The following is a 19,890-nucleotide window of genomic DNA, read 5'->3' as shown; positions in this document are numbered from 1 at the left end:
CCTATTGAAACTCATACAGTTAACCTTGGCCCATCAATCCAGTCTATCCAGGCCCCTCCATAGTGCCTGTTATCAAGAAATGGATTTTACTTTTCTTCTTGACATATACTGGTCAAAAATTATTCCAGTGTATATATTGTTTTTTCAATACAGGTTCAATAGAAGAAAAGATTTATCAAAGACAGATCAGCAAACAGGACCTTTCGGGGGCAGTTGTAGACCTTTCCAAGACATCTGAACATATCCATTTTTCTGTTGAGGAGCTCAGAAATCTCTTTACACTTCATGAGAATTCCAGCTGTGTTACCCATGACTTACTTGAATGTGATTGTATGGGAAACAAAGACCATCAAAGTGAGTTTCTTTTTCATTATCTCTGGCTATTATGATGAACTATATCCATTTGGAATATATTGCCTCTCTTTGGAGAAAACTACAAAGCTCAGTAAAACAGAATTGAAGCAATGAGATTCATTATGGGATCAGCCAGACATTGCCTGTTTTTTCTGATACACAGGAGCCCTTCATAAGATAAAGAGAGGAAATATTAATTCCTTGCAGTAACAACCAATTGATATATTATGCCTCCTAATTATTTAAATTAGCTATGGCCTGTTTAGGTAGGAATTCATTACAACCAACAAGTGTTATGTATTTTTTTCTAAATATTCCAGGACAGTAATGATAGCTCCAGTTTCTAATTCCCTAAAGAAAAAAGTGCCTATTGCCTGGGTACATTTCTTTTCTTGAAGTATGAAATATGTATATACAGTATCCACAAATATCACAGTAAAAAAAACATGAAGGAATGGCTATGAGTACACATGTTAACACAGTTAAGTAAAACACAAGAACACAATTAAGTAATACAGACCTGATGACTATTTTGCTTGGTAGTTTTCATGTTTTTGGAAAATAGGCTAGAGCTGTCTCAGTCTATCCAAAACGGGAAGGATTTGGTTAGTGAAAGCACAATGCTTCTGTATCCATGACAATTTGAGTTTGAGTTTCTTCCTTATTTCTGCTCCACACAATGATTTCATAGTCTTTGTATGTTTCTTTATGACTGGAAAAATTAAACCACTTGTCATATGAGCAAGTGATGTTCTGCATTGTGCCAGCCTCCATTTAGGTACTGTTACAGGATCTGTGTAGAAAATGCAGCTGTGGTGTTAAATCTTACTGTTTTTTTTTCACTGTTGTGCAGTGATGCAGGTAGAGCTTCTGGACTTCAGAGAGCAAAGAAATTTGATATTTCTTCTGTGACAAACACTAATGCATAGAGTGTTAATCAGGATTTTGCAATTGTCTTAACGCTCTCGAATGCTTATTTTATGCTTTGAATGCATAATGGTTCCATCTATTCAACCACAGCATCAGTTTCTTGGGACTCAGGGCATTGAATGTAACCAGGATTCCCTCAAGGGTCTTTTGTATCTTGGTCCCAGCAAATGGAAAATTTATGGTGGTAAATCAAGGGAAAACCAGAAAGACATTTTTAGACTTTAATGTTAGAAATGATAGAATGAGTTGGGAAAGTTTTGGCTTCCTAAAGAGCAGAGAACAAATTGGCTCATCAGTTTCCTTGTCAAATTGTTATGAGTCATGGTCTTGCAAGTCACGCTTGTGAGTCAGAATGCAGCTACCATTACTTGATCTCTTTGACATTACTAAGAAGAGAAAGTTGTCAGATACTTCATTGGGGAACCAGCTCCTGATTCCTGGAAAAAGACATTGTGACATAGAAAGTGCTAAGAACTATTGCTGATTTGTCGTCTCCATTTCTAGCAAGTATGATTCAAAAGATGAACTAAGTTGGAGCTAAACAATACTATACAGGCTTCACAATGTATGAACTTTTCACAGTCTCCATTATATCTGCCAATGTGACTGTGTGGTCTTGACCAAGCTCCTGTTGTCAATTCATACTGGGGCAATCTTTAGCAAGCCACAGGAGTTTTGAAAGGAAGTTATTAACTATGTGTGGGTTGTGTAGATGGGTTGCCTGCTATTTTTCTGACTGTCAGATCAGCTGCAAAGTATAATACTATTATTTTACTTGATCTTGGTTTTATTTATGAAGTTAGGAAAGCAGAATCGGTAAGTACTTGAGAAGTGCATCTAATCTTATTTTTCTGCTGGACAGTAACATAATTTCAAGTCTAGTGCAAATGTGTATCATCAGTCAAAAGGAAAGTCTTGCATATTGGAGTCATTATGGTCTCTTCAAAAGTTTAATAAACTTGAAAATACTGAGTCATCATGCTGCTTATGTCACTTGCTGAGAAACACATAGCTCTGTTGTGAAACTATTTGATGACATGATTTAAATCAATAACAGCAGTGATGCAGTTTTTTTCCATCACAACTGATTTCTTTATTTGTCATATGCATCAGTTGAATAATGAAGTCAGCAATCCATGACATACCCTGCCGTGACCTACTGTTGCCTGGCACTCTAGAATCCCTAGAATCTCCAGAATTCAAAGTGAATTCTCCTCTCTGTGCTTCACAGGGAATTGTCTTTTTCTTACTGTGATATACAGTATACAGTATAGCATTTACTGAGCAACTTGGCATAGTGTGAATGTACAGAGTGCACTAGAGATCCACCTCTAGTGTGCGAAGTTCAGTGAAATAACTGTTCAAACTCTTCTCAGCTGGTTGGAATGACTCCTGTGGGAGGAAATAGAAACTGGCTTGAGTTTTGCTGCAAGATATTTCTCTACTCAGAATTACTTAAAGAATGGGAAGAAACCCAAATACTACAGAATTAGGAAGATGGAAGAAAGGAAATTGCCAGATAGGATATTTCCCTTCCTGTCTATTTGTGAAAGGATTCATCTTTGAGCTAGCATATGGTGATTTTGATAAACTTGATCCATGAGCAAGAAACAGCCCTTCCTCTCTTACTATGGATACAAATGTTTGGTTTTCATTGACATAGAAGGATTCTTTACACTGCTCTATTTTTGCATTCATTATCACCAGTGTCTTATCGATTCACACTGAAATATTCTTAGTTTTCCCTGATTAATTTTCTACATCCTTTTTTCAGATCCTTCCTCAGAAAAGCCTTCAGTGTCTAGATGTTGTCAGCTCAGACAAGACCAGGAGAAGCATAATTTAAAGAAACCTCTCTCCATGTCACAGCTGATGCAATGGAAGCATTTCTCTGGGCAACATCAAGCTCTACCTGATCCTTTTCTTGAAAAGATAAAGGAAAATGTTTCTTTCTTTTTCCAGAATGTAACCAATCCAACTTCCCCTACCCAATAAAACTACAGTAACTTTCCCTAACGCTCTCATCCTTCTCCTCAGAGTTGGATATAATTGATGTACTCTCCTCAGAGTAGTAAATAATTGATGTACAAAGTTATTTTTGCCAAATTCTATATTGTGTGGTTTTGATGAGGTTTTTGTGAGTCCTGGTGTTTAAAAAAAAGTTACGGGTAATATTAAATTAATAATAATTGCAATAATCATACAGATTTTCAGATTTAACTTTGCTTTCAAGTCCTTTCCTTTGATATCTTAATTAGTAAGATTGTTTTTATATACATCCCTATGTGTGTCTGTTTTGTTTTATAGTTTTTGTTTGACTATAATGATTTATTATTTGTAAAGCTGGCAACTCTTCATCCGCATTTTATAATATTATGCAGTGCTATATGCTGTTTACAAAGCTCTGGTTTAATTTTTGTTTTGACAATGAAAAGTTGTGTGTCTGTATAACTGTGACTTTATTACAAGAGGAATGTTTGTTCCCTGGAATTTACAGTTTACTGAAAATAGGAGCAATCGCTACTGAGGCCCAAGTTTCTGAGACCAGGTTTGTTGCTGTGCCAAAATGTTGTGAAATTCACCTGTTGCTTTTACCTGGAAAAATAAACAAACGTCATTTCTCAGGCACATTGAGTACAGGCTTATCTAATACTCAGCTTACTTTGTTTAAGGACCCTTTTTGTCAAACTCTGGAGTACTGCACACTTTCACTTTATGATTTTTTTATGACTATGTTTTCCTTCTTTCTGAAGGCACAAAAGGTTGAAATCGAATTATATCTTATATGTGAAGTACTTCAAAAGACCCAGAGAAACAGAAGATTAGAAAATTTTCAGAAAAACTGCAAACTTAGAGAATTTGAAAGACCTTGAGCAAGAATAGGACTCCATTGTGGTAATCCTGCACTGTGCTCCACGTTGTACATACTCTTGATATTTGGTGCCTATTGTGATAGTAGTGGATTATTAAAAAGTCCAAGCAATTTTCAGAAAACAGTCATGAATGTCATGGAATTCACAGTCCAACTTAATCCATCATCATACATTTGCCTGTCATTGTGAGTCTAGGAACTGGAAATCAAATCCAGGGCAGGGGAGATTCAGGCTGGACATGAGGAAGTATTACTTTTCAGAAAGGGTGGCCAGGCACTGGAATGGACTGCCCAGGGAGGTGGTGGAGTCACCGACCCTGGGGGTGTTCAAGGAAAGACTGGATGTTGTGTTGAGGGACATGGTTTAGTGGGAGCTATTGGTAATAGGTGAACGGTTGGACTGGGTGATCTTTTAGGTCTTTTCCAACCTTAGTGATTCTATGATTCTAAATACACTGACTTCTCTCCACCATAGAAATCTGTTTCAGAGGTGGTTTTTTTGTTTTTTTTTTTTTTTCATTTCCTTTGATTCTGAGAACTGAATGTCAAGAAAATAATGAAAAACAAAGTGAGGGCATGGTGGAGAATATAAACAATTATGAATATTTTTGACATGCAAATTTTGTTCCTTAGTACAGTTAGAACGATGAACTGAAGAATGAAGAACTGAGTAAAGTTTAGTTCTATAACATTCTAGTTTGTCTGTTAAAGAGGTTGTTCCTCACCCTGTGTATGGGGAGAAGATGTTCATGCTTATCCAGGTGCTATGCTATTTTGTCAGTTTTCTGCTAGATAAAGACTGTCTGAGAGCTTACAGATCCCACAGCTTATTTTAATTAGCAAGGCCAAGATTTGATGTAGCTCTGAAACTCAAGACAGACCATAGCCAATCCATATAATAATGATTGTTATAATTAACAGTTATTTGAGATTATACTTGATCAGTGTTGCCCATGAGTTTGTCAGTTATGTCCCTGTCTGTTTGAAGGAAGCATGCCAGCTTTCTCTGTTCTCTGCTGATACTGACCTTATATGTGTCTTCGTGCATGTGCATGAAATAGTAGGTACCATCCATTGCTGTTTTGTTTATGGGAGCCTGGTCATCTCCACTTGCATGCTCTGTTTTGGAGCTTACCAGTTGTCAACACTTGAGGAAACCTGGGTGTATAACAGAAGGAAGACCCACACCATGCCGTGTTTCTTTCATTTCTCTGTTTCATTTCCCAAGACCCCAGGGTTTTCTCAAGCCTTTCAACCTCATGTGTTGAGATCCTGCCCTCCACACAGTACAAATGTAGCTGCAAGCTGGCAGACACAAGTCTGGCAGGAAAGTCCTGTTATTATTTAACCTGCAGAGCTGTTTTATTCTGGCAGTTTTAAAATGAGTAAATAAATAAATAAAAGCTGGTGCTGGATCACCATGGAGCTCTCAGGAGGCCAGGGGTGATGGCTTGGCATGACGGAATTATGAGCATGCTTCTTTCTTGTTGGGTAAATCAAAACTACCCAAATTACAGATTGAATATGGCATTATACATTATGCAGATTGAAATTGACTCTGGAATTTGTTGTCCTAGAAAATTATACTTCACACTGGGAGAATGGGTTGCAGAAAATATACGAAGCATGAATACAGAATCTAATTTAGTGTGCCATCTGTAATTCTCTCACAGGAGTCTAAAAATGCCTGTAAAATTAGATTAGCCCATCCTGCTCACATAATCACAGTGAAATTACCATTATTAGCGTGCAAAGTGCAGCACGTGGCCATGTGACTTTTTTCACCCACAGGTGAAAAATGTTCACTAGGAAAAGGCCCCATAATGAACTTAGCATTGTCTGATTGTTGCCTGGTAAGGAATATTGAGGATTTCAACTTTTCACAAGGTCATGTTGCCCCTTCTCTTAAGGAACATGAAATTCTAGGGGGTGGGCAGGGTAGCTGGTGGTGAAAGACTAGTTGTCAGTTCCAAGCAGATGGTCCTGGCTTCTGGATTCACTGCCAGTGATGCCCTAGTTGTGCTCTAAGTGTGAGATATTGAGAGTTGTCAAGTTAGAGAATACTCCATTTGAATTGAAACGTGTCCTAGGGCACCTATTAACACCAGCATGAGCTGGCTGACTCCAGTAGGCACACACAGCAGTGCTCACCTTTTCAGGAGAGCAAGTTGTAAAGTTATGACTAATCCTAGAGCAACTTCTGCAGGGCCTTGAGTCACACCAGGCAGGGAGTGCTGCCAGCCAGCCCTCAGGTTCAGCAATCAATATTGCGTTTGTTGCTAACTCCTAGCTAGGTGGAGGGTCTGGGAGAAATTCAATTACTTATGATATGGGGCGTAGTGCCACAGAATCACAGAATTGTAGGGGTTGGAAGGGACCTCCAGAGATCATCGAGTCCAACCCCCCTGCCAAAGCAGGTTCCCTACAGCAGGTCGCACAGGTAGGCATCCAGGCAGGTCTTGAACATCTCCAGAGAAGGAGACTCCACCACCTCCCTGGGTTTTCTTCTTGCCAAAGAAGCAAACAGGCTTCATGTTCTCAGTGGAGATCAACCCTTATTCTAAAGAGCAGAAAGTTGTTTTATCTGTTGCTTTATATTGCATCTTTTAAAAACAACAACAAACAAAACAAACTGGTTTCACATGATTACTTTTATTGATTCACAGAATCACAGAATCACAGAATCATAGGGGTTGGAAGGGACCTCCAGAGATCATCGAGTCCAACCCCCCTGCCAAAGCAGGTTCCCTACTCGAGGTTGCACAAGTAGGTGTCAAGGATTCAATATTAAGCCATCCTGGCTTGCCTTTTTTTTTTTTTTTTTTAAATAATTCAGATAGTGACGTTTGTATGATAACTGCAGTAGAGACATGATGACAAGAGGTTAACATAAATCTGGTTAAGGGTTTGCCTTTTTCAGAGATCATGAAGTCCTTTGACTTGTCATCTGTTACAAAAAGGGTGCCAAGTGGTGACGGAGTGATTCTGTAAGGGAATAAATTCATAGGAATTTCTTAAAATGCCAGATATGGAACAGGCTTTGACAACTGCTTTGGGTCACCATCAGGAATTCACAAGGAGAGATTCCAGCTTTGTAGGCAAGAACACACAGAAGGAAAGCTTTTTCACGTGCTTTCCACTGAATGAAAATTTGACGTCAGTCATGGTTGTTTACATGTGGCTTAAACTAATGATGTGTCTGTGGCTGGAAGATCTCGGAAGGCTGTAAGGAACAATAAGAAAAACTGCTTTTGGCTTTACAGCATAACTGAAGACTAAGCTAAACTGAAAGCTGTAACAGAGCCTTCTGTGCTATTCTTTTGTACCAAAGCAAGTTTTCACTTAGAAATACGGATATAGATACGTGCAGGACTTGCAGTGTATGATGCAATGTTCACTCTCAGGATAAGAGGTAACACGTCAGCAGAAGCACTACAGAAGCAATAACAGTGAATTCCACAGCCAGCTTGGGAGTGTTCTGCAGAAACTCCCCAGCTTCGATATATTGGATGCTGCTGACTTGCACCCAGTTTTCGTTAACGTGCTGAAGTCTAAGACAATATGAAGGATATATATCGAAGGGTATCTGCAGCCTTCTTCCAGCCTCTTCTCTCCTTTTCTTGCAGCCTTGATGCCTATCTGAGTTTTTCCTGTGCTCCTGTGTTTGCTTGGTTTGAATTACACCCACTTGACAACACACATTCCTCATTTTTCTTTAATTCATTTCCTCCCAAATTGGCAAGATGTCAGTCACTGTGACAAAAGCCTGTGCCCTTGCAAGCTGGTTTTTCTAGTATTCTCTGTCAGTTAGCTGAAAATCTTTTTTCTCTCTTCATTATGACTGTCTTGGCTCAGGCTTTAGTTTATTTATAGAGTGTGAGGTATGGCACGTAGCAAGAATCTCCCGTACAATCCTTGTCAATCCATCCTAATGGATGGAGATTGCTGAACAATAAGAGTGCAGCAGCCTGAAATATCCTTCCTCCTAGAGAACTAGAATTTGTTGCCTTTGATGGGGTTTTAGTCCTGTCCTGTAAAGGATTTGGACACCACGTCTACTCAGCCTCATCAAGTCAGCTGAATTCTGTGCATGTGTCAAGGCTAACCCATAAACCTCACAGACCTGGGATCCGAATTAGGTGCCCAAGGCATTGAGTTAAGTAGATGAATCTTTGTGGGTCATCCACAGTAATGATGTATCTTAAATACATAATGCACGTGTCAAAGGGGCTGGCAATACTTCCTAACACTGAAGCTTGTCACAGCTTCCTGCTATAGAGTGCTTTCCTGCTTCACTAGTTTGAAACTTCCTGTTTGAAACATTTCCCCCATCAATTTTCTGCCTCTGGTTTATTTTTATGTTGAGCTGAAAGATTCTGCATATGTGGTATGCATCTCCTACCCTAAGACCATGGGTAGGAGAAAGTTTGTTTTGTCCATCTCTCACCTTCCTGTTTTGAATTAGGACTTAAAGAAAAATGGGAGTGGGGAAGGCACAACTTCCACAACAGCATTCCATGTTTTTCACTTTTCCTTTTAGTACCTGCAGAGTTTTATAAGTATTTCCAAGAAAAGGGCAGTAGGAGTATGCATGGTAAAGACTTCTTTCTTCTGAGCAGCTAAAATATCTCCTAATTCCTTCCACACCAGGACTGTGTGAGATGCAGAACTGGCAGATGTTATCGATTTGAACAAGTGCCATTCCCTCCTAAGTCTTACCTGTGATCAGGCCCTGAATGCACCACATCCTGTGTGTGACTAAATATAGTCTGACCCAGAGCTGTGAAGCTGTTTCAAGGGATTCTTCTTGCAGTTCTGGCTTCCAGTTTTTCTCTGCTGGGTAGGGCACAAATGCAGCAGGTGACAGCAAAGTCACCTGTGTTAACTCAACCTACCAGCATCCCATCAGCCTCAAGTGGGAAGCAGGTCCTATTCGGAGCAGTAGAACTAGGTACAAGGTGGTATGGGGTAAAGAAACTGGCGATATCAGGATTGGCACAGAGAGGGAAAAGCAAGTGGAGGTGATCTGAAGGAACAGACAGGCAGGATGGGGGGTTGAGAGTGCACAGACAAAGGCTTTGATGAGGCACGGAGAAGCCAAGAAAGGCCAGATCCAGCTGAATGAGCAGGGTGAGTGGGGATGAGAGAGTGAAGAAGTCAAGGTTGGAACAAGATACTGCTACTAAAAAGAAAAACGCATCAAGTATGGCCAAAGGGGGGAGAATGCTGTCCCCTAGATTCTGTAATGGGCCCTGTGATGCCTGAGTCTCACTGTTCTGCTCTTGGCGAACACTATTTAAGTCATGGGTAGAATGATTGCTTCTTCTCACCTGATGTCTTATGAGCCTTTGCAGAGCCACTGACGTCTCTTTGCTATTGATTTGTGAATCACAGCAAATCTGAAAGTATGAGCCAGGTGGAAATGATTACAACCTTCACTGCAGCATGAACTCTCAAAGGATACTGATACTATTTTGAAAGCTGCAGGCACTCAGGATTGAAGTTGTCTTTTGAACATGTAACAGCCTTTTACATATGCATCACAATAGAATCTTGCAGGTATACATACTCTGTTTCTTTGCCTTATCCAGCTAAGAGGTTGGGCAGTTACACTGGAATAAGCTGAGTTCGTGTCATAAATAAGGTTACTTTCAAATGATTGTTGCTGGATATAAAGAAGAAAAAAGACACACGAGGAAAGTTTAACACTGAAATATGCTCTCCCAGAAAGATGTGGAAGCTCTACCCTTAGCAATTTTCAAAACTGGGCTGAACAAAGCCCTGAACAACCTGATCTAACTTTGAAGTTGTCCCTGCTTTGAGTAGAGTGCTGGACTAGTTGGCCTCCAAATGCTCCTTCCAGTGTGAGTTGTTCTGCTTTCAGTATCTCTTGGGCTGCATCAGGAGTATGGAAAAAGTACAGATCTGGGAAGGAGAGTAGCCACCCTCAAAAGTTCCTTGGGATCTAAAATCTGTTATGGATGCAAAACAATAGAATCTGATTGGACACAATGAGATTTAAAGATCTGATCTGATAAAAGAACTCAGGAATTCTCTTCTGTGGTGGGAAACGGCATCAAGAAATCAGCAGCCTGCAAAGTGCTGTGGGATCTTTTGCCAACAGCTTGTTGGCAGCTCTCTGAAGTTGACCAAAGAGCCTTTGGCATACGGATGAACACTGGAAGATTGCCTAAACCTGAAGCCACTTGGAATCATAACTCCAGCTCTCCTCAAGCTGCTTTTAGTGACGGTTCTACTCTGTGTCTTTTGAGAGAACACTTTTTCCTATTTGGCACAGCCATAAAATTAAAGAAAAACACAAAAAAATAAAAAGCATAAACCAAAAGCTGTAGCAAACCATATTTCCCCTATCCTCCAAAGGTGTTGCAAGCTTTAATAGCCTGAGAAGGTCTTTAAGAAGATGTTAAAGTGTTATAAGTTCTAAAATGTCAGCCCTGATTTCAAAACAAGCTCAGAAACCCCCATGCTAGAGCTTTGGTTCCCCAGCAGCCGTGGTGGTTCCCCACAGCCAAATATAAGAGCGAAGAACAAGCTGGGGACTAAAATATCACTGAGCTGAAACTTGTATGAGCAAAACTTGTTTGGGAACCAATATGTACTTCCTTGTAGAGTACAACTACTTCCTTCCAGTGCCTGATTTAGTGGTTGGCAACTCATCCTTCCTCCTGCAGCATGCTGAGAGCAGCACAATGCCTTCCCACTTTCCTGATTTTTCTCTCATTGCTGTATCATCTCACGGCTGTTGAGAGCTATGTCCTTCAGCTGCTATGAGCTGAGGTAGTCATGGTGGTATAAATGCAAGCAAACACTTGTTGAGAACCTCTGCATATTGCCTGACATAGTGATCTTTCCCAAGTTTTTCCACATTTGTGGATTTGGTTGCAAATCCACTGTTAGAACTGGGAATTGGAGGGTAAGAGCCTAAGTGTGGATAAATCCAGCCGTGGATTTGCCTGGGGTTTGGAAGTGGAAATAAAAGGTGACTTCAGGCCTCCCCATTTTTGGCTCTGGTTTCCATCCTGCTGCCCCAGGCCTTGCAGTGGCATGCAGGCACAGCTTATTTGGAGCTCCATGTTCCTGCAGGCCCAATGCAGATGGCTGGCTGCTGCCCAGCTGGGCCTTGCCAGGAGATGTCTGGGAAGCAGTGAGCTGTGCATCGTGCTGCAGAGAGGGAATGTGTGCAGCTGCCTGGCTGTGGGGGTGCACTGCTGTCAGTTTAGGGCCTGGACTCAAAGAAACAAGCAGGCCATGATTGTCTCTGCTTTAGCCATGCCAGAGCTGCCCCTGCTTTGATGCAGAGCGTCTGAGGTTACAAAAACTTGACCCATCCTTGGCAAGTAATGCCATCACACCTATTGGGTGCAAGGCCCGGGGCCCACAGTGCAACAGAGATGTGGAGCATTTGGAGCAGGTCCAGAGGGAGCTACAAGGATGATCAGAGGTCCGGAGCACCTATCCTACAAAGACAGGCTGAGAGAGCTGGGCTTGTTCAGTCTGGCAAAGGAAAGGCTCCAAGGAGATCTCATTGCAACCTTCCAGCTCTTGGAGGGAGCTTATGAGCAGAAGAGGGACTGACTTTTCACGTGGTGAATAGTGATAGGACAAGAGGGAATGGCTTTAAACTAAGAGAGAGGAGGTTTAGATTAGATTTCAGAGGAAAATTTTCACTGTAAGAGCAGTGAGGCCCTGGCACAGCTGCCCAGAGAGCTGTGGTGCCCCATCCCTGGAGGTATTCAAGGGAAGATTGGATGGGGCCCTGGGCAGCCTGAGCTGGTGGGCAGCATCCCTGCCCATGGCAGTGAGGTTGGAGCTGGATGATTTTTGGGGGCCCTTCCAGACCAAGCCGTTCTATGATTCTTCTGTTCTATAGTTCTGTGAGTGACGGCATTCACCAAAGGCAAACCGAGTTTTTGTACGAGGGTGACCTGAGGGTGGCAGCAGCTGCTCACAGTAACGTTGGATCGTGCAGTGCACGGTCACAAGGATTTAGGGAGACTGCAAACTCTGCTGTGAGAGAAAAGGAAGCACCGGATTGCAGGAAGACGCTAAGGTGAAATCTGTTGCTTCTTCCAAACAGAAATAAGGAATGCTCTCTGTATTTTGCATTGATTTGCATATTCTGCATTCAAATGAATGAGGTGCATTGGTCTGGTGAGCAGCTCTGTCGTCAGTGGGTTATGATGTGGTTGTGCCTTTTGATGCAGAGGACACCCCGTGTGGGTTCACAACTAACGTAAAAGAGCATGGTTTGTACATCTGGGCAGCAGCCATGCCTGGTCAGGGGAGTGAGTGCAGGCACTGCGGCTGCGTCAGTACTGTCCCAGTGCAGTCCCGGTGCTGCTGTGGGTGCCTGAAAACGTGCCCTCCTACAGCCACTGCCTGGCCACGGACTGATCTGTGAAATACCTCGAGTCCAACACCCACACCGTCTGTCCAAGTCTCCGGGGTGATCTCAGGTATGTATTTTTCTGCCAAAGTCTTGCCACTGTGATTAAGCGGCTGGGAGCGCGCTTGTGTCTGTCTGCTAATGCCGTGGATAACTGTGACTCTGCGCGGAGGCACCCAGATCTCCCCTGTCACCTCACACAGGGCTATGGATCCTGGGCACTGATGAGGCATCATGATGCTCGATGACATCCTGCACAGTCTCACAGCACCTGTGTCTGCAAGCCTGGCATCCTCCACAACATGATTTTGAGAAAGGAAGAAATGACTGCATAGAACTGCTCTATTTTTTTAATTTCCAGGGCTAGCAGACAAAAGTAGGGTCTCATAAGTAACTTAAGCAGCCCAAGGGTTTCTCTGAATCACAGTGCATCATAATAGTCCAAAGAGGTTGCTCCACTACAACCCATTATAAACCTTCAGACATGCTCTCAGCGGTGGTTAAGACCATGGAAGAACCCAATTCTCTCTGTTACTGAATTTGTCCATTTCAAATCATCACATCAGGATCCAAGATCATGGTGTTTCATTTGGGAGAGACAGAGTCCTATGGGGCAGAACAAAATCTTACCGCATTACCATTACGCAACACAATCTTGAGACCACACACAAAACATCTTTCAGGCCACACTTCTCTTGCAACTCTTCAATAAGAACTGAATAGGAGGAGTGCAACAATGCCTGAAGTTCAGCCCTTTGTTATTCTCTGAATCATCACAGCCAGTTCAAGCAAGATGGGCATTCCCCAAATACTCTCTCTATGCCAGCAAGCCATCATATCTTCAGAGTACCCAACTACACTTCATTGAGAAGGGAAGATTAAAGACAAAGAGGGCTGCTAGGGAAGATCTCTGAGACTTTGTGTGTCTCTCTCCAGAGTTGTCCTTCTTTTGTCTTCATGTATGACAGCCTCAGGTCCACCTCTGGTAGTTTCCATGTGAATGGGACACATCCCACTAAGGTACATCTGCTACAGTGTTGAAGCCGAATCCTGCTGTGTTGATTCCTGGCTAGTGGAATCTGAAGGGCTTTTCTAAGAATGAAGAAAGCAGCATCTGAGACAGGTTATGAGGAAAGGTCTGGTGAAATAAAACGAAGCAGTTACACTGTGCCACTGATAACTGTCTATCAAAATGAGTGCTGCTTCCATTTCATTCTGCAACATCTAGGCTGGTGGTTAGAAATCCTCTGTAGAGACTGTTTACCATCAGCCAAAGCTATTTGCTGCTCTTTTATTTCTAGACTCACGAGAACCTATTGAGCTGCCTGGAGATGGGACTAATGAGAGCTCATGTTGAAAGAAGTAAGCTTTCAGCCTCTGCCAAAGGCACTGATGTACAGGCAGGTTTAAAAACAAGTTACAACTCATTACCTGATGTCCAGCCCCTGGACACCCTGTCAGCAGCAGGTCCTGTGCTAGGGGTGCTGAAGGTGATTGTGCTGCCAGGTGGAATACAACTAAATTCTTCTGAATGGAGACTCCATTCCCACCAAGTTTTCTGCCTGTTGGATCTAGCTGCATCCTGTATGGCCTCTGCAGATTTTCTCCTGTGGGAGATGAGTAGTGTGGCTGCTCAGATAAATAATGACATGGCTTGAGGTCCCTGTGGAGGTAGCTCCCCCATCAGATGTGAGATGCTGCCATACTTTCCTGCTGGGGTTTTCTGTACCTGAAGTGCTGGCTCCTGGCAATGCCTGGGTATGTGACAGGCTTCCTGATGAATGTCCTCAGTAGGAGCCCTCTCTCTCCAAATGGTGTTCTTCACCTCTTGGAATACTCACACTGCAGTTTTCTGCACTTTAAACATGGGGCATATACAGGAAAATAAGTCAGGGTGCAAAAAAAAAAAAAAAAAACCCAAAAAACAACCAGGAGCTGGGAAGAGGGATAAGAGAGACACTGAGCAGATTTGCTTAGGCTGGAAATGAGTTGCTGGGAATAAAATACCATATTGCTGGGAATAAAGCGCAGACCTCCTTTGGCACTCCTCAGTTCCTCTGTGCAGGGCTGGCCGTGGCTGGTAAGGGGTCTGCAGTTGGGCTTGGTGCCCCATGCTGGGGCTCAAGTCAGTTCCAAGGTGGTGGGGAATTAGCTTTTTTTCAGCTACACAGTATTCACAGTCATTTCTTCTCCTGCTCCAACTCCTCACATGACCTGCAAAAGCAGGAAACATATGGCCCTTTGTTGTTACAGCTTCCGATTCAAAGAATTCACAATGTGATTTGTAACAAACAGCAGTTGTACCAATCAATGGTGCTGATAAGAAGCTCTGATCTTTGTGTTACCTTGAACGGAAGGCTGCCTCGTGTCCTTGTGCCCAGCTCCCAAGGTTTGTTCCAGTGTCCCACAGCCGTGGGCCTGGCCATGGGGTTTTCAGCTGTCACCTGTGCCCAGGGTGGCCCTGTGGGGATGCTGTCATTGGGGACCCCCATACTGGCATTGAGGCTCAGCCCCCATGCTGATGTGGTGGCTCATTTGCTGCTCTGGAGAGCTGTCTGGCATCATCCTGATATCCTGTGGAAGCCAGTCTGAACTCCATCAGATTCCCATCTAAGAGGGCTGGGAGCCAGAAATGGTCTGACAGGAACCTCATGAAATTCAGCAAGTAGAAATGCAAAGTCTGGGGAAGGAACAGCTCCAGGCACTAGGACATGCTGGGGGCACCCAGCTGGGAGCAACTCTGAAGAAAAGGGCCTGGGGGTCCTGGTGGTCACTAAATTGAACATAAGTCAGCAATGTGTCCATGCTACTAAGAGGGTGAACAGAGCCCCGGGCTGTATTAGTGAAGTGTTGCCATCAGGTCAAAGGAGGTGATCATTCTCCTCTGCTCAGCCATGGGGAGGCCATACCTGGAATTTTGGGTCCAGTTCTGGGACACCCAGTACAAGAGAGGCAAGGACATACTGGAGACAGTCCAGTAAAGGGCCATGAAGATGCTGGAGGGCCTGGAGTCCCTCTCCTGTGAGGAGAGGTGGAGAGAGATGGGCCTGCAGTGATTCTTTGGCAGGCTATCACTAGTTAATGACCTGTCCTTTTTAGGAGTGGTGTTGCACGTTTGTGCTGCTGGAAGTATATGTGAGAAGAGATGTAGAAAATGTGGCGTTGTGGTTACTGGCAAGATGTGCAGTGCAGAGGAGGAAAATCTGATGAGGAATCCCCAGCATCGTAAATGGATAATGTGGTGCTGACTGGAGTGAGAAGCAGCAGCTTTTCCCAGGTCAGTTTGACGTTCCTCTTAGTACCAGAGAAGAGCTTAATGTCAATAAAACATATTTTAAAATGCAGATTTTAAAAAGAAAAGTTTCTAGAATTAAACAAGTATCAGTTATAAGTTTTAAAACAGAATTTTTAAAAATAATCATTGGTAAATTTGATGCTGTCTCCAAATTTAACCTGTGGTTATTTGCTGGTCCAGCTACTGCAATACTCAAGTCTGTGACACCGGGCAGGGCCCTGAATAGTTTCCCTCTGTGTATAGCCCTATTTCCTGGGGACCTAGTGGTCACAAACATACTCCTCAGGCTTCCCTGTAACAGTGTTGAAAATTAATTAATGACAATACCAATTTCTGCTTCTCTTGTTAATTAATTTCAGCAAAGAGCATGCATGCTGAGCTTCTGAGGCTGGTAAAGCACAGCAGGTGGGTATGCATTTAGATGTAAGTCATTTCCTCTAGGTAAACCAATTACCTTGATTGCAGAATCACAGAATCACAGAATTGCAGAGGTCTGGAGATCATCCAGTCCAAATCCCCACTACAGCAACTCTCTACAGTAGATCACACAGGTAAGCATCCAGGTGGGTCTTGAATATCTCCAGAGAAGGAGACTCCACAACTTTTCTGGGCAGCCTGTTCCAGTGCTTTGTCACCCAAAGTGCAAAGAAGTTCTTCTGCGTATTTTTTTGTGACTTCCTACATTTCAGTTTTTGGCCATTGCTCCTTGTCCTATCACTACACACCATTGAAAGGAATCTGGACTCATCTAGTTGCCTCCCGCACATTAGATATTTACAAACATTGATTAGATCTGTTCTCAGTCTTCTCCAGGCTGATCAAACCCAGCTCTCCCAGCCTTTCCTTATATGGGAGATACTCCAGGACCCTCATCATCTTTGTGATCCTCCAATGGAATCTCTTTAGAAGTCCCCTGTCTTTTTTGAGCTGAAAAGCCCAGAATGGGACACAGTACTTCAAATGTAGCCTCACAAGGGCAGAGTAGACCTCACCTTCTTTATAATGCACCCCAGGATACCATTGGCCTTCTTGGCCACAAGAGCATCCTGGCTTGGATCTCAGCAGTGGCAGCCACCTACTTTCCTTCTCATGCTTTGAGATACAGAAATGATTCTCTGCTATCTTTGCTTAGCTAAGATTTTTCAGTAAAAGATACATCTTAAAAGCATGGGGTTGCAGATGTAAGTAATACCTTCATAACCCACCAATGCCAAGACAAGCAGAGGGATTTGGTGTAGTATTGCTGAAAGCAGATTTAGGGTGGGATGACACATTATGGTCAGTGGTAGATTTGGGAACCTTCTTGCTGAAAGCTGCAATGCTACTGGAGGCTGCTGCTGTATAGATGGTGTACGTCAGGATTTCAAAAACTTGTGAAAACTGGAAATTACCGTGCATTTCAGATGGGCACATCTCAGGTTTTTCATCAACAACTTACTCTGTATGGATTCAATGACATGATTTCAGTGTTTCACATGGTTTTCAGAAAAGCACCGATTTTGTGCTCTAAAATTCCTTATGATTTGCAGTGGGGAAAACATTTGGAGCTGGGGTCTGGCTGGGTGGCTTCATTATTCTTTTGGGACAAAAGGAGAGTTGCTAACTGTAAACACATGATCCAGCATAGGACCTTCTCTTCTGACCTGCCGTGACCTGTCCATCTATTGGTCATGGTGTCTGTTTGGCCACTGATGGCATCTCAGAAAACTTTTTGGTAGGTAACGTTTCCTTTAAAGACTTCTGAGCTCATGAGAATGAGATAGTGCATTCCCATGTGGTTAAGTTATGCTCTTGCAAGTCCTAGCAAGAAGTGTTAGAAAAACAGCCCTTGGTTGCTAGGAGGTGCCGTGTGGGGTTTAATTAATCAGGATGGCTGTGCTCTCTGTTTGCTATCACTGCCGATATAACATAGACATTTCCAAAACCAAAAGTTGTGATGGACTCCTTTTGGGCCAAGAGCTTTACTTATAGAAACACACACTACTAATGCAGTTGAGGAAAACGTTAGTCATTTCGCACTGCGCCGAGAAACACCCGAAATCAGGGGCCCGTGAGAGGTGCTTGGGCTCTATGGGCTCTGCACAAACTGCTCCTCTCCCACATTGTTAGAACAGCAGCGACGTGGAGACACCTACAGCTCTGCCAGTACCAAAGGTTTTCCTCTTTGAGAAAATGGGGAATATTTAACTCAAAGTTTTTCGATCAGATTTTGAGGCAGCTCAACTAAGCTGTCTTAAGACACAAATGAGAGTCTTGGCTTGCCTCTTGCAAGGGCAAAAAATGTTGCCTCAGAGTGTAGCCTCCTTGCTGTTTCCAGTTGAGTTGCCCATGTGATATGTTTCCATCAATACAATTTAATTTCAGCAAAAGAGGGTATGGTAGATTGGATGAAAGTAATTGAGAAGGCAAAACAGAAGGATCAGGAAGAGAGTGACAGAGCCTAATGGTGTTTGGAACAGGCTCTTCAATTTGATGATGATGAGAGCCCGAGATTGTAGCAGGCGGTCGCATTTAGATTTGGAAACACAAAGACTAAAGGCACATGACTTACAAATGCATGTTAAATTTGATGGACAAGCAAACTTGCTGCTAGTTGGCTCCTAGCATCTGTTCCCTTGGAAGTACTAACCAAACAAAAATATTTGTTTTTTTCCTCAACTGAAGCCAGGTATTCCCTCAGCAATGTGGGGAGTGTGTAGATGGAAGGCAGGCATCAAATTCCCCAAAGCCTTTCACTTAGAGACTGCACAAATGCCTTTAAAATAACTGGCCTTGGGTTTCGTGTATTCAGCTTCACTGCACCCTCAAGTATCATGAGGACTAACCTTAGTGAGTAAGCCATGACTCACGCTGTGTGCAAATGCGAGCTATTTCTTTTATCTTTCCTTCTCTTTTAGCCTTAAAAAGAGAGACCTCCTCAGAAGGCAAGGACAAACTTTTGCAAGACAACCAGATCCTTATGCTGCTAATCCATAAGGATATCCTTCTCCTTAAAGAACCCTGCAGCTTCCTCTTCTTAAGAGCATCCTACAACCACCGACTTATCAAATTGCAGGTGATAGGGAGCAACTTCTTGCCAAAACTGAGACACTGCAGTGATGATATTCATGTGCAGTCTAATATAAAAGCATCTGGTAATTACTAATAGTTAGAAATCTTGTCTGGGAGGAGTAGGCCTGAGCTTCAGCCCCATACTCTGCACTGTGTCCCTGGGGACGACAGGAACAGCCTTGGCAACATACAAGTCCGAGTCCCTTCCAATTAGGGAGAGAAGTAAATGCTGCTTTCCCACTTCCTGCACGAGTGCTCTGTCCACAAGGCTGCCATGAAAAACTTGCAGGAATTCATCTTCTGGCTATTTTTGGATAGAAATAACTACTGTTTGTTTTGCTTGTTTGCTAGTTTGAATGTCTTTTGCTACGTGCGTCTTGCTGAATACTTGAGATGTGTGCTGGGAATCCCAAAGGGACCGGACTGTCACGACAGAGAAGGCACCCATCAATGTGAGCAGTATGTGGATCTCAGAGAGTTGTGATAACCACGGACACAGAAATGGCACTCAGGAGAACAGACAGTGCGTGCTTTGAAGAAACCTAGAGCACTGCCTGGCAAAATCCTACACCCTATATGCTCTCAGGTGTATGTTTGGACCAGGTGGCCTCCATAGCCTGTTCTGTCACCGTCCACTAAATTTCCCCTTTGTCATACTTTTGTTTTTGGAACAAATCTAATGTTTTCTAATGTAATTTTTTATCAGCTGCATTCACTGCATAAGTGCCAGATATAGGAATGATATAAGCACTGCCTTTTCTGTAATCCCAGCAATATATAGGCACCAAAGCAAACTGTTCCTTGCACAAGTGCTTGATGTCACTGCCTATTATCAAATATTATATTACTATTACATTACTATACACAATATTATTATAGTCACTGCCCTTTCCTGTAGGCTGCCCACTTTTCCCCTACATTTCCTTGCATAGCCCAAGTCCAGGTTTAGCAGCATAGTTGCTCCAGTGCTGCCTTCCCTAC

General features: G+C 42.9%; 1 protein-coding gene across 1 annotated transcript in view; it reads left to right on the top strand.

Annotated features, from left to right (window-relative positions):
• RAD54B (RAD54 homolog B) overlaps nucleotides 1-3,426 on the top strand; it is a 60,927-nt gene extending 57,501 nt beyond the window's left edge. Inside the window, exons 14-15 of the mRNA XM_042870186.1 lie at nucleotides 154-354; nucleotides 3,059-3,426. Of these exons, the coding sequence (XP_042726120.1) occupies nucleotides 154-354; nucleotides 3,059-3,279 (422 nt within the window). The 3' untranslated portion in view covers nucleotides 3,280-3,426. The remainder of the gene's footprint in view (nucleotides 1-153; nucleotides 355-3,058) is intronic.
• The last annotated feature ends 16,464 nt before the right edge of the window (nucleotides 3,427-19,890 follow it).

The sequence above is a fragment of the Lagopus leucura genome, unplaced genomic scaffold (genome assembly GCF_019238085.1).
Source record: "Lagopus leucura isolate 7727_CA_CO unplaced genomic scaffold, USGS_WTPT01 Super-Scaffold_100002, whole genome shotgun sequence".
In the NCBI taxonomy this organism is placed as follows: domain Eukaryota; kingdom Metazoa; phylum Chordata; class Aves; order Galliformes; family Phasianidae; genus Lagopus; species Lagopus leucura.
This window is presented reverse-complemented; position numbering and strand designations above follow the sequence as displayed.